Below are 14,171 nucleotides of genomic sequence, written 5' to 3' on the forward strand. Positions count from 1 at the left end.
CCCTTTCAGTTTCCTTTATCATCTTTGGCAGATGGAGTAATAATGTTGGTATTTGTTAAGCGCTTACTACGTGCAGAGCACTGTTCTAAGCGCTGGGGGAGATACAGGGGAATCAGGTTGTCCCACGTGAGGCTCACAGTCTTCATCCCCGTTTTACAGATGAGGGAACTGAGGCACAGAGAAGTGAAGTGACTTGCCTACAGTCAGAGGACCTGCATTCTAATCCTGCCTACACCATATTAATAATTTGGTATTTGTTAAACGCTTACTATGTGCCGAGCACTGTTCTAAGCGCTAGGGTAGATACCGGGTAATCAGGTTGTCCTATGTGAGGCTCACAGCCTTAATCCCCATTTTACAGATAAGGTAACTGAGGCACCGAGAAGTTAAGTGACTTGCCCAAGGTCACGCTGCTGACAAGTGTCAGAGCCGGGATTAGAACCCACGACCTCTGACTCCTAAGCCCGTGGTCTTTCCACCGAGCCACGCTGCTTATTCATCCTAGGCCCATCACCTCAGGTCCACCTCACTGGTGGAATGAGGTTGTCCCACGTGGGGCTCCCAGTCTTCATCCCCATTTCACAGATGAGGGAACTGAGGCCCAGAGAAGTGAAGTGACTTGCCCACAGTCACACAGCTGGAAGGCAGCGTGATTGAGTGGAAAGACTCAGGGATCAGGACACCCTGGTTCTCCCACCTCTGCCACTGGTCACTGCCCAAGGACACACGGCAGACAAGTAGCGGAGCAGTGTCATCGTCAACAGTTGTTACGGAGCACCTAGGGCTTGCGAAGAACCTTACTGCTTTAAGGTACGAGAGAAACTCATTCCTTTGTTCTCAGGGGGTCCTCGGGCCAGCTTCGTGTCTATATTCTGCAAACTATAGTGTTAAAAAACCCAAAATATTTACACTGGGTCTTGCAAGCCGCCTGTGAGACTGCTGGTAGTAGCTCCTTCCCTCGGGAGAACCCTCCCCTCAACAGAGCCAGGGGTTTTGTGTCTCCTTGCTCGGCCAGAGCCAATCTCCAAGGAGTTTCTCATCAGCCGAAAAAGATGGCAGTCGCCTCTCTCCCTTCTGGTTACTGATCTGAGCTTCCCTCAGCTCTGCTTGCGAAGCAGCGTGGCTCAGCGGAAAGAGCCCGGGCTTTGGAGTCAGAGGTCATGGGTTCGAATCCCAGCTCTGCGACTGTGGGCGAGTCACTTCACTTCTCTGTGCCTCAGTTACCTCATCTGGAAAATGGGCATTAAGACTGTGAGCCCCACGTGGGACAACCTGATTCCCTTGTGTCTACCCCAGCGCTTAGAACAGTGCTCTGCACATAGTAAGCGCTTAACAAATACCAACATTATTATATCGGGGTCCCTCTGCTCCATGACCCAAGCATTAATTCCATCCCAAAGAAGCAGGATGGTTTTTTTTAATCTTCCTTCTCCCTGAGACATAAAAAAGAATAGTAAGAGAGGGAAAAAGAGGAACGGAAGAAAGAGGGAGTGGTATTTATAGAGCACTTAATTGTGTTCCGAGTGTTTCCGACACATTCGCCCCGCAGCCCTCTCACTACCCATGTTTTTGGGCCCTAGATGGGTGAATGTGTCACGAGAAGCAGCGTGATCTAGTGGAAAGAGTCAACGAATTAACGAACGAACGAACGGTGCAAATCCCACTCCTTCCTGCCTTTTCTCCCTTCCCATTGCAGCATGGCTCAGTGGAGAGATCCCAGGCCTGGGAATCAGAAGGTTGTGCTTCTGACTTGTCTGCCACGCGACCCTAGACAAGTCACTTTACTTCTCTGTGCCTCAGTTCCCTCATCTGTAAAATGGGGATTGAGACAGTGAGCCCCATGTGGGACAGGGACTGTGTCCAACTTGATTGGCTTGTATCTACCCCAGGGCTTAGAACAGTGCCTGGCCCATAGTAAGCGCTTAAGTACCAAAATTATTACTTTTATTATTATGTGGGACAGGGACTGTGTCCAGCCCGATTTGCTTGTATCCACCCCAGTGCTTAGTACAGTGACCGGTACAAAGGAAGCGCTTGACAAATACCATCATTATTAATAATAATATTTTTGGTATTTGTTAAGCGCTTACTATGTGCTGAGCACTGTTCTAAGCGCTGGGGTAGATACCAGGTAATCAGGTTGTCCCACGTGAGGCTCACAGTCTTAATCCCCATTTTAATAATAATAATGTTGGTATTTGTTAAGCGCTTACTACGTGCAGAGCACTGTTCTAAGCGCTGGGGTAGATACAGGGTAATTAGGTTGTCCCATGTGAGGCTCATAGTTAATCCCCATTTTACAGATGAGGTAACTGAGGCACAAAGAAGTTGTGACTTACCCACAGTCACACAGCTGATAAGTGGCAGAGCCGGGAGTCGAACCCATGACCTCTGACTCCCAAGCCCGGGCTCTTTCCACTGAGCCACGCTGCTTCTCTGCCTGGCACATAGTAAGCACTTAAGTACCAAAATTATTACTATCATTATTATGTGGGACAGGGACTGGGTCCAACCCGATTTGCTTGTTTCCACCCCAGTGCCTGGTACAAAGGAAGTGCTCGACAAGTACCATCATTATTAATCATAATAATTTGGGTATTTGTTAAGTGCTTACTATGTGCTGAGCACTGTTCTAAGCGCTGGGGTAGATACCGGGTAATCAGAGGGTCCCACGTGAGGCACACAGTCTTAATCCCCATTTTACAGATGAGGTAACTGAGGCACCGAGAAGTTAAGTGACTTGCCCAAGGTCACACAGCTGACAAGTGTCGGAGCCGGGATTTGAACCCATGACCTCTGACTCCTAAGCCCGTGCTCTTTCCACTGAGCCAAGCTGCTTATTCATCCTAGGTCCATCACCTCAGGTCTACCTCACTGTGCTGCCGCACCCGAGAGACGGAGGAGGACACTTCCTGCCGAATCCCCGACAAGTCCAAACAGATTCTGCAAACTCCAGCGGCCAGAGGTTTTTGAAGCAGCGTGGCGTCGTGGGGAGTGCACGGACCTGGGAGTCAGAAGGTCGTGAGTTCAAATTCCGGATCCGCCACTTGTCTGCTGTGCAACCTTGGGCAAGTCACTTCACTTCTCTGTGCCTGTTACCTCATCTGTAAAATGGGGATTAAGACTATGAGCCCCATGTGGGATGACCTCATAGCCTTGGATCTTGAAAAGCAGCATGGCTGGGAGGAAAGAGCCCGGGCTTGGGAGTCAGAGGTCGCGGGTTCTAATCCCCGCTCCGCCACTTGACTGCTGTGTGACTTTGGGCAAGCCACTTAACTTCTCTGGGCCTCAGTTACCTCATTTGTAAAATGGGGTTTGAAACTGTGAGCCCCACGTGGGACAACCTGATTACCTTGTCTCTACCCCAGCCTTAGAACAGTGCTTGGCACATAGTAAGCGCTTAACCCAAACCGTCATTATCATCCAGAGCTTAGAACAGTGCTTTGCAGATAGGAAGTGCTTAATAAATATCATTATTATTATTATTGTATCTACCCTAGCGCTTAGAACAGTGCTTGGCACATAGCGCTTAACCCAAACCGTCGTCCGTATCATCCAGTGCTTAAAATGGTGCTTTGCTGATGGGAAGCACTTAACAGTGCTTGCAGCGCTTAGCACAGTGCTTTGCACATGGTAAGCACTTAAATATCATCATTGTTATCATTAATAACAAATACCATTATTATTATTAATGATAATGTTGGTATTTGTTAAGCACTTACTATGTGCACTGTGCGAAGCGCTGGGGTAGATACAGGGTAATCAGGTGGCCCCACGTGAGGCTGGCAGTTAATCCCCATTTTACAGACGAGGTAACTGAGGCACAGAGAAGTGAAGTGATTTGCCCACGGTCACACAGCTGACAAGGGGCAGAGCCGGGAGTCGAACCCATGACCTCTGACTCTGAAGCCCGGGCTCTTTCCACTGAGCCACATATCTACCTCAGCGCTTGGCACATAGTAAGCGCTTCACCCAAACCCGGCGTCATTATCATCCAGCGCTTAGCACAGCGCTTTGCACATAGTAAGTGCTGAACAAATACCATCATCATTATTATTATTAACAAATACACCATGATTCTTAATGCATCTACCCCAGCGCTTGGCACATAGTAAGCGCTTCACCCACACCGTCGTCATTATCATCCAGCGCTTAGTGCATAGTAGGCGTGGAACAAATACCATCATCATTATTATTAACAAATACCATTATGATTATTGCATCTACCCCAGCGCTTAGGACAGTGCTTGGCACATAGTAAGCGCTTCACCCCAAACCCATCGTCATTATCGTCCAGCGCTTGGCACAGCGCTTTGCACAGAGTAAGTGCTGAACAAATACCATCATTATTATTATTATTATTATTAACAAATACCATGATTATTATTGCATCTACCCCAGTGCTTCACCCAAACCGTTGTCATTATCATCCAGGGCTTAGCGCATAGTAAGCGCGGAACAAATACCGTCGTCATCATTATTAGGAGAAGCAGTGTGGCTCAGTGGAAAGAGCCCGGGCTTTGGAGACAGAGGTCATGGGTTCAAATCCCGGCTCTGCCACTTGTCAGCTGGATGACTTTGGGCAAGTCACTTCACTTCTCTGTGCCTCAGTTCCTTCATCTGTCAAATGGGGATGAAGATTGTGAGCCTCACGTGGGACCACCTGATGACCCTGTGTCGACCCCAGCACTTAGAACGGTGCTCTGCACGTAGTAAGCGTTTAATACCAACATTATTATTATTATTATTATTATTCTCTGGGCCTCAGTTCCCTCCTCTGTCAAATGGGGATGAAGACCGTGAGCCTCACGTGGGACCACCTGATGACCCTGCATCTCCTCCAGCGCTTACAACAGTGCTCTGCACATAGTAAGTGCTTAATACCAACATTTATATTATTATTATTCTCTGGGCCTCAGTGACATCTGTAAAATGGGGATGAAGACCATGAGCCTCACGTGGGACCACCTGATGACCCTGCATCTCCCCCAGCGCTTAGAACAGTGCTCCGCACATAGTAAGCGCTTAATACCAACATTATTATTATTATTGTCTGGGCCTCCATTCCCTCATCTGTAAAATGGGGATGAAGACCGTGAGCCTCATGTGGGATAAACTGAGAACCCTGGATCTCCCCCAGCGCTTAGAACAGTGCTCTGCACATAGTAAGCGCTTAATACCAACATTATTATTATTATTATTTTCTGGGCCTCAGTTCCCTCCTCTGTCAAATGGGGATGAAGACCGTGAGCCTCATGTGGGACCACCCGATGACCCTGCATCTCCCCCAGCGCTTAGAACAATGCTCTGCACCTATTAAGCGCTTAATACCAACATTATTATTATTATTATTATTATTATTATTATTATTATTCTCTGGGCCTCAGTTCCCTCCTCTGTCAAATGGAGAAGCAGCGTGGTGCAGTGGAAAGAGCACGGGCTTTGGAGTCAGGGCTCATGAGTTCGAATCCCAGCTCTGCCACTTGTCGGCTGTGTGACTGTGGGCAAGTCACTTAACTTCTCTGTGCCTCAGTTCCCTCATCTGTAAAATGGGGATGAAGACTGTGAGCCCCACGTGGGACAACCTGATTCCCCTGTGTTTACCCCAGCGCTTAGAACAGTGCTCTGCACATAGTAAGCGCTTAACAAATACCAACATTATTAAATGGGGATGAAGACCGTGGGACCACCCGATGACCCTGCATCTCCCCCAGCGCTTAGAACAGTGCTCCGCACATCGTAAGCGCTTAATAAATACCAACATTATTATTATTAACAAATAGCATTATGATTACAAATGGGTGGAAACCCTCCCTCCCCGGGGGGGGAGGGAGGGGAGCCTCCTCTTCGCGCCTGTTGGGTCCCGCCCCGCCGGCAGGGGGCAGCAAAGAGAGGGCCCCGCCTACTTCCGGTGTTCGCCCCGCCCCCCAGGACCGGGCGGTTTTTTTCATTGGTGGCCGACGAGGGAGGGGGCGGGGCGTTGCCGGGCAGAAAATGTGGCAGGGCGGCGGGGAGGAGGAGGAGGAGGAAGGAAGATGGCGGCGGCCTCGGGCCGGCTCCGGGCCTGGCTGAGGCGAGGGGTCGCGCTCTGGACCGGCAGGTACGGCCTCCCCGGGGGGAGGGGAGGAGGAGGAGGAGGAGCAGGGGGAGGAGGAAGAGGAGGAGGAGAAGGAGGAGAAGGAGGAAGTGCCGCCCGACGGGCCCCCCGCCCAGGGGGACCCAGCTTTCTCCTCAGGACTTCATTCATTCATTCACTCATTCACTCATTCACTCAGTCGTTTTTAATAATATTGGTTAAGCGCCTACTAGGTGCGGAGCCCTGTTCTAAGCGCTGGGGGAGATCCAGGGTCATCAGGTGGCCCCACGGGAGGCTCCCGGTCGTCATCCCCCTTTGACAGAGGATAATAATAATAATAATAATGTTGGTATTTGTTAAGCGCTTACTAGGTGCCGAGCACTGTTCTAAGCGCTGGGGGAGATATAGGGTAATCAGGTTGTCCCACATGGGGCTCCCAGTCTTCATCCCCATTTTCCAGAGGAAAGAACCGAGGCCCAGAGAAGTTCATTCATTCATTCGATAGTATTTATTGAGCGCTTACTATGTGCAGAGCAGTAGACTAAGCACTTGGAATGGACAAATAGGTAACAGAGACAGTCCCTGCCCTGTGATGGGCTTACAGTCTAATTGGGGGAGACAGGCAGAGTGACTTGCCCCCCGTCACACAGCTGACAAGGGACAGAGTCGGGATTCAAACCCATGACCTCTGACTCCCAAGCCCGGGCTTTTTCCGCAGAGCCATGCCACAAGCGCCTACTATGTGCAGAGCACTGGGCTGAGCGCTTGGAATTTCACCCGTTCAGTCGGATTTAGTGAGCAGGTGGCTCAGTGGAAAGAGCCCGGGCTTGGGAGTCAGAGGTCATGGGTTCGAATCCCGGCTCTGCCACTTGTCAGCTGGGTGACTGTGGGCAAGTCACTTCACTTCTCTGTGCCTCAGTTACCTCATCTGTAAAATGGGGATTAACTGTGAACCTCATGTGGGACAACCTGATTACCCTGTATCTACCCCAGCGCTTAGAACAGTGCTTGGCACATAGTAAGCGCTTAACAAATACCAACATTATTATTATTATTATTATTATTAGAAGATAATGGTGATCATTCATTCAGTCGTATTTAGTGAGCGCTTAGCGGTCTCGCCTATCCCACCGTCGACCCCTGGGCCACGTCCTCCCGCAGTCCCAGAACGCCCTCCCTCCTCACCTCCGCCAAACTGATTCTCTTCCCCTCTTCCAAACCCTTCTTAAAACTCACCTCCTCCAAGAGGCCTTCCCAGACTGAGCTCCCCTTCTCCCTCTACTCCCTCTACCACCCCCCCTTCACCTCTCCGCAGCTTAACCCTCTTTTCCTCCATTTCCCTCCGCTCCTCCCCCTCTCCCTTCCCATCCCCTCAGCACTGTACTCATCCGCTCAACTGTATATATTTCCATTACCCTATTTATTTTGTTAATGAAATGTACATCGCCTCGATTCTATTTAGTTGCCATTGTTTTTACGAGATGTTCTTCCCCTTGACTCTATTTATCACCATTGTTCTTGTCTGTCCGTCTCCCCCGATTAGACCGTAAGCCCGTCCAATGGCAGGGACTGTCTCTATCTGTTGCCGACTTGTTCAATCCAAGCGCTTAGTACAGTGCTCTGCACATAAGCGCTCAATAAATACTATTGAATGAATGAATGAATACTATGTGCAGAGCGCTGGACTGTGTGCTTGGAATGGACAACGGGCTCACAGTCTCAAAGATAATGATGGTCATTCATTCGTATTTAGTGAGCACTTACTATGTGCCAAGCACTGGGCTAAGCGCTTGGAATGGACAGTTGGGCCACAGAGACCATCCCTGCCCCACGACGGGCTCACAGGCTAGAAGAGAATGGTGATGCTCATGCGTTCAGTCGTATTTAGTGAGCGCTTACTACGTGCAGAGAGCTGGACTAAGCGCTTGGAATTTCATTCATTCAGTCGTGTTTGTTGAGTGCTTACTATGTGCAGAGCCCTGGACTAAGCACTTAGAATAGACAATTTTGCCCCAGAGAGAGACAATCCCTGCCCAACACTGGGCTCACAGTGTAAAAGATGATTCATTCATTTGTATTTATTGAGCGCTTACTATGTACTGAGCGCTTGGAAGGTACATATGGACAGTAGATATTCATTCAGTCGTATTTATTGAGCACCTATGTGCAGGGCACTGGCCTGAGCACTTGGAATGGACATTTGGGCAACAGAAAGGGGGAGACAGACAACAAAACAAAACAAGTAGGCATCAATACCATCAAAATAGGTAAATAGAACCATAGATATATACACATCATTAATAAAATAAATAGAGTAATAAATGATATATACAAATATGCACAAGGACTATGGGGAGGGGAAGGGGGAAGAGCAGAAGGAGGAAGAAGGGGGAATGGGGATGGGTTGCCTGTGGAATAATAATAATGAGGGCCTTTGCTAAGGGCTTACATTGTGCCAAGCACTGTTCTAAGCACCGGGGTGGATGCAAGGCCTCAGGGGGTCCCACTTCCAGGCTTCATCCAGCGCTTAGACCAGTGCTTGGCACATAGTAAGCGCTTAACAAATACCCTCCTTATTATTATTATTATCCCCCTTCTAGACTGTGAGCCCATTGTGGGGCAGGGATGGTCTCCATCTGGTGCCCAATTGTCCTCTTCCAAGCGCTTAGTACAGTCCTCTGCACACAGTAAGTGCTCAAGAAGTACCATTGAATGAATCCCCATTTTACAGATGAGGGAACCGAAGCCCAGAGAAGTGAAGTGATTTGCCCAGAGTCACACAGCTGACAAGTGGCCGAAGCAGGATTAATAATAATGATGGCATTTGTTCAGGGCTTATTATGTGCAAAGCACTCTTCTAAGTGCTGGAGAGGATACAAGGTGATCAGGTTGTCCACGTGGGACTCACAGTCTTAATGCCCATTTTACAGATGAGGTAACTGAGGCACAGAGAAGTGCAGTGATTTGCCTAAAGTCACACAGCTGACAAGTGGCCAAAGTGGGATTAATAATAATAATAATAATGATGGCATTTGTTAAGCGCTTACTATGTGCAAAGCACTGTTCTAAGCACTGGGGAGGATACAAGGTGATGAGGTTGTCCCACATGGGGCTCACAGTCTTAATGCCCATTTTACAGATGAGGTAACCGAGGCACAGAGAAGTGCAGTGACTTGCCCAAAGTCACACAGCTGACAAGTCGTAGAACCAGAATTTGAACCCATGACCTCTGACTCCCCAGCTCACTTTCCATTGAGCCACGCTGCTTCTCTAGAACCATGATTAGAACCCCTGACCTTTGACTGCCAAGCCCGGGCTCTCGCCACTAAAGCCACGCTGCGAAAACCGACTCCAAAATCCTTTCCTCGGTTTTGCTTAGGGGACAGAGCTTAGTACAGTGCTCTGCACACAGTAAGCGCTCAATAAATACGATTGAATGTCATTTGTGAAGCGCTTACTATGTGCAGAGCACTGTTCTAAGTGCTGGGGTAGATACAGGATAATCAGGTTGTCCCACATGAGGCACACAGTTAATCCCCATTTTACAGATGAGGTAACTGAGGCCCAGAGAAGTGAAGTGACTTTCCCACAGTCACACAGCTGACAAATGGCAGAGCTGGGAATCGAACCCATGACCTATGACTCCGAAGCCCAGGCTATTTCCACTGAGCCACGCGGGTCCTTCGGACACCCAGGTCCAGGCTTTCTGCCCTGGGACACACTGCTTCTTGATACTGAATATTGATATTAAATATTGGTTATTGAAGTTTTATACGTGGTAGAATTCATGTCTTGATTATCTTTGAGAAGCAGCGTGGCTTAGTGGGAAGAGCCCGGGCTGGGGAGTCAGAAGTCATAGGTTCAAATCCCGGCTCTGCTGCTTGTCAGCTGTGTGACTTTGGGCAAGTCACTTCACTTCTCTGTGCCTCAATTCCCTCATCGGCAAAATGGGAATTAAGACTGTGAGCCCCATGTGGGAAAACATGATATCCTTGTATCTACTCCAGCGCTTAGAACGGTGCTTGGCACATAGTAAGTGCTTAACAGAAACCATCGTCATGATTATTTTTTCTGAAACGGATCAGGTTCAGTAAAGCAGTAGAAGATCCTTGCTTGTATCCAGCGCTTAATAGAGTGTCTGGCGCTTAGTAAGCGCTGAACAAATAACATTATTAATATTATAACGATGCGTCAACCTACAGCGGCCACAGATTCAAAAGCTCATTAGAGTACAGTTTCCAATAGTGTTTGGGAGCTATCTTTTTGGGAAGGAGAATGAAGTGGGTTTGGGAAGAACGGGAGCAAAAACTTTGTGTTCTCAAATGAAGCGACCTTAATTCTTTTCACACACGGAACACAGATACCTGCGATTGGTAGTTGAGTCTTTTCCTCTCGAAGTAATGTCAGTTTAGTTGTATGTGGTAGGATTAGAGAATCCTTGCTCTGACCTTGTTTACGGCGTATGAGGAAGTCTGAATCAAGTCTAACGTGACCGGTGAGTTGTTGAAACGGGGAATGTGTCGACTGAATGTCATGTTGTATTGCCCCAAGCCTCCCAGGCCAAGTGCTGTCTACACAGTTGTCTTTATCTGTTGCCGAAATGTATATTCCAAGCGCTTAGTACAATGCTCTGCACATAGTAAGTGCTCAATAAATACTATTGAATGAATGAATAGCGCTCACTAAATACCACTGACTGATTGTTGGCAGAACTGAAAAGCGCAGTGTTTCCAATGAAGACATGTACCTGTGTGGTGAGAGCACCGTCCTAGGTTCTGGTGTGGGTGGGAAAGAGTATAGTTGTTAAGGAGTTTAAAATTCAATGAAGAGTGTTGTATTTATTGAGAGAGTGCTGGGGAAATGCAGGGGTGATATTTCAGATGCTTGGCATTCATTCAGTCAGTCATATTTATTAAGCACTTACTGTGTGCAGACACTGTGTGTGTACTCAGCACTTGGGAAAGTACAATACAGCAGTAAAGAGTGACAGTCACAGTCTAGAGGTGGGGGAAGCAGACATCATACAAATAAATAAATAAGTACATTTACAGATATGTACATAAGTGGTGTGAGGCTGGGGAGGTTGGGGGATGGAAGAAGAGCAAAGGGAGCAAGTTAGGGCCACGCAGAAGGGAGTGGGAGATGAGGAAAAGTGGGGCTTAGTCTGGGAAGTCCTCTTGGAGGAGATGGGCCTTCAATAAGGCTTTGAAGGCAGAAGAGAGTCATTGTCGGAGTTGAGGAGGGAGGGCGTTCCAGGCCAGAGGCAGGACGTGGGCCTGGGGTCGATGGTGAGATGGGCGAGATGGAGGCACAGAGAGAAGGTTAGTACCAGAAGAGCAAAGTGTGTGGGCTGAGTTGTAGAAGAGAAACGTGATGAGGTAGGAGGGGGGCAAGATGTTGGAGTGCTTTTAAAGCCAATAGTGAGGAGTTTTTGTTTGATATGGAGGTGGATAGGCAAACGTTGGAATTTTTTTAAGGGGGAGGAGGACACATCCTGAACATTTTTATAGAAAGGTGATCCAGGCAGATGAGTAAAGTAGTAAAGTATGGACTGGAGTGGGGAGAGACGGGAGGTTGGGAGGTCAGCAAAGAGGCTGATGCAGTAATCTAGGCGGGATAGGATGAGTGATTGTATTAATGTGGTAAGAGTTTGGATGGAAAGGAAAAGGTGGATTTTAGTGATCTTGTGAAGGTGGGACTGAGGATTTGGGGATGGATTGGTGACTTGTCTAGTCCAAGGGGAGCTAACAGCTCACAAATAAGATTGGTGATGGATGCAGAAAGAAATATTAAAATATTTTAATCCAGCAAAGAAAATTAAGAAGCAAAAACAACTGTTTCTGCTGGCCAAAGGAGTGGTTTTCCAGGTCCTCAACTGCTCCATTAGGGCAGTCCAGTAAGCTTCCCAGTGTCCTACATGTTGGGAAGGTGAGTTAGTGTGTCATCTGAAGGGAATCAAGGACCTGTACATTGATGCTCCGATGCACAATGTGTATGATATTTTCAGATGTACTGTGTATTGAGTAAATACATGCACTCAGTTCTGCCGGAATGTTTGTTTTCACTAAGCATTGGATTAAGTGCATCAGAAAACCAGTGCAAGCATTTCTCCCGGGCAGGGGGCTTCCTGGGGTGGGCATGGGGAGGGCAGAATAGTAAATGGTACCGATTGATTAACTGGTATTTAACCTCTGCTTTCGGCAATGCCGGGAATAACTGGCTAAGAGCAGGCAGCAATCCTGTGGGGCCTGGTGTCTCCTCCCCTTCTTCCAGCACCTTCTCTCATCTCTGCCCGGAGATGTCTCCTGCTTCCCAGGCGGTCAGAGTCTGAGTGGATGTATTGGTACATCATTCCCTCATGTTTTCTCCAGTCAATCAATCAGTGTTATTTACTGAGTTCAAAGCAGTAGGCTAAGAAAAAGGCTGTGCATAAAATTCTGCATAAATTCAAATGAGTACAATTATTGTAAGAATGAGTCGAGAAGAAGAGTGGGACATGGATGATGCTGATTGGTTGAATCCACATAAGAGCTTAAGTAATGCCCTTATTAGATTCCTAAATCACCCCCTGGGAGCCCATTGAGGACCTCACATTTATGAATTTATTTAAACCCCTTTTGAATCTAAAGACTTGCCTACACAATTTTACACAGACATGAATTCCACGTTTATTGTTTGTTTTGAACCTACCACCTTCAAGCTTCAAAGAATGTCCCATTATCCTGATGTTGTGGGTTTTAGTGAACTACAGTTCTGGTTTCGTCCATTGAACACCTAAGATATTGGTCATGATGGTAAAGGAGAGCTACGTAATAAGGGGCTCTTGGTGACATTGATGGGAAAATATTTAGGAACTTTGGATGTAATTAATTGGGTCTGAGAAGGCATGTGTTGTGATGGCCAGTAAAGTGGCTAATGCATTTAGCTTCCTGAATATTAATCATGGCGTCTTCTCCCCTAGAAAAACAAGTTTAAGTGTATGCAAAGCCTCACTTGTTCTAGTATATTAGATTGGACTGCAAGCTCTGATTGACAGTACACGTCTTCCCGTAAAGATGTGTGTGAAATGATTGAACCAGAGGTTGAACCAGAACTTCCTCTAATCTCTCGTACCCTGCCCAGACCCGCCCAACCCCTGGGTCGTGGTACTATCCCTGGCACGGAGCCGAAATGTACTTTGATTTGCATTTATCAAAACCAGAACAATGGACATGTATGTCTTTTTTTGTTTGCTTCAGCTGTTTGTTCCTGAATCAAGGCAGCTCATTGCAGAACTCGGTTCCCAAATTTGTAAAAGGAAAAAACTTCCAGCCCAGGAACAAATCTTTAAAAGCAGTGAGTCAGACTCAGATAGTTTTTACAAGAGTAATTACTAAAGAATCAGTAGGAACAGAAGTCTTTCCCATTTATGATCTTGTTCAAACACACCCAATCACTTCGTTTTATGGTTACTAATCCTCAAGATGCACTAGTATGGGCTTGGCAAACAAGAGGATCAATCGATCAGTGGTATATATAGCTGCTTTCTATGGGTCATTACACTACTAAGTGCTTGGGAGAGTACAGGATGATAGAGTTGGTAGATGATGCTCCCCGCCCACAAGAGGTTTACAGTCTAGAGGGGGAGAAAATCATTAAAATAAATTACAGATAGTGGAAATGGCAAAACCCACGGATATGTTCATAAGGGCTGGGGTGGGGTGAATAACAAAGGGCTTAAGGGGTAGAGACCTAAGTGCATAGGCGATGGAGAAGGGAGGGTGAATTAGGGGAAATGAGGCTTTTGTCAGGGAAGGCCTCTCCGAGATGTGATTTAGGAAGGCTTTGAAGTTGGAGAGAGTGATGGTTTGTCGGAAATAAAGGGGGAGGGAATTTCATACCAAAGCAAGACAGATAAGATCAAGGTACAATGAGTAAGTTGGTGCTAGAAGAGCAAAGCATATGGGTTGGGTTATAGTGGGAGATGTGAGGTAAAGTACAAGAGAGAGAGCTCTTTTTTGCGCTATTTGTTATGTGTTTACTATGTGCCAGGCTCTGTACTAAAAGCTAATCAGGTTGGACACAGTCCCTGTACCAAGTGGGGCTCAGAGTCTTA

At 47.5% G+C, this 14,171-nt stretch overlaps 1 protein-coding gene across 1 annotated transcript in view; it reads left to right on the top strand.

Annotated features, from left to right (window-relative positions):
• The first annotated feature begins 6,023 nt into the window (after positions 1 to 6,023).
• Positions 6,024 to 14,171, top strand: part of PISD (phosphatidylserine decarboxylase) — a 50,582-nt gene continuing 42,434 nt past the window's right edge. Inside the window, exon 1 of the mRNA XM_029050950.2 lies at positions 6,024 to 6,100. Within this exon, the coding sequence (XP_028906783.1) occupies positions 6,036 to 6,100 (65 nt within the window). The 5' untranslated portion in view covers positions 6,024 to 6,035. The remainder of the gene's footprint in view (positions 6,101 to 14,171) is intronic.

Source organism: Ornithorhynchus anatinus, chromosome 2 (genome assembly GCF_004115215.2).
Source record: "Ornithorhynchus anatinus isolate Pmale09 chromosome 2, mOrnAna1.pri.v4, whole genome shotgun sequence".
NCBI classification, from domain to species: domain Eukaryota; kingdom Metazoa; phylum Chordata; class Mammalia; order Monotremata; family Ornithorhynchidae; genus Ornithorhynchus; species Ornithorhynchus anatinus.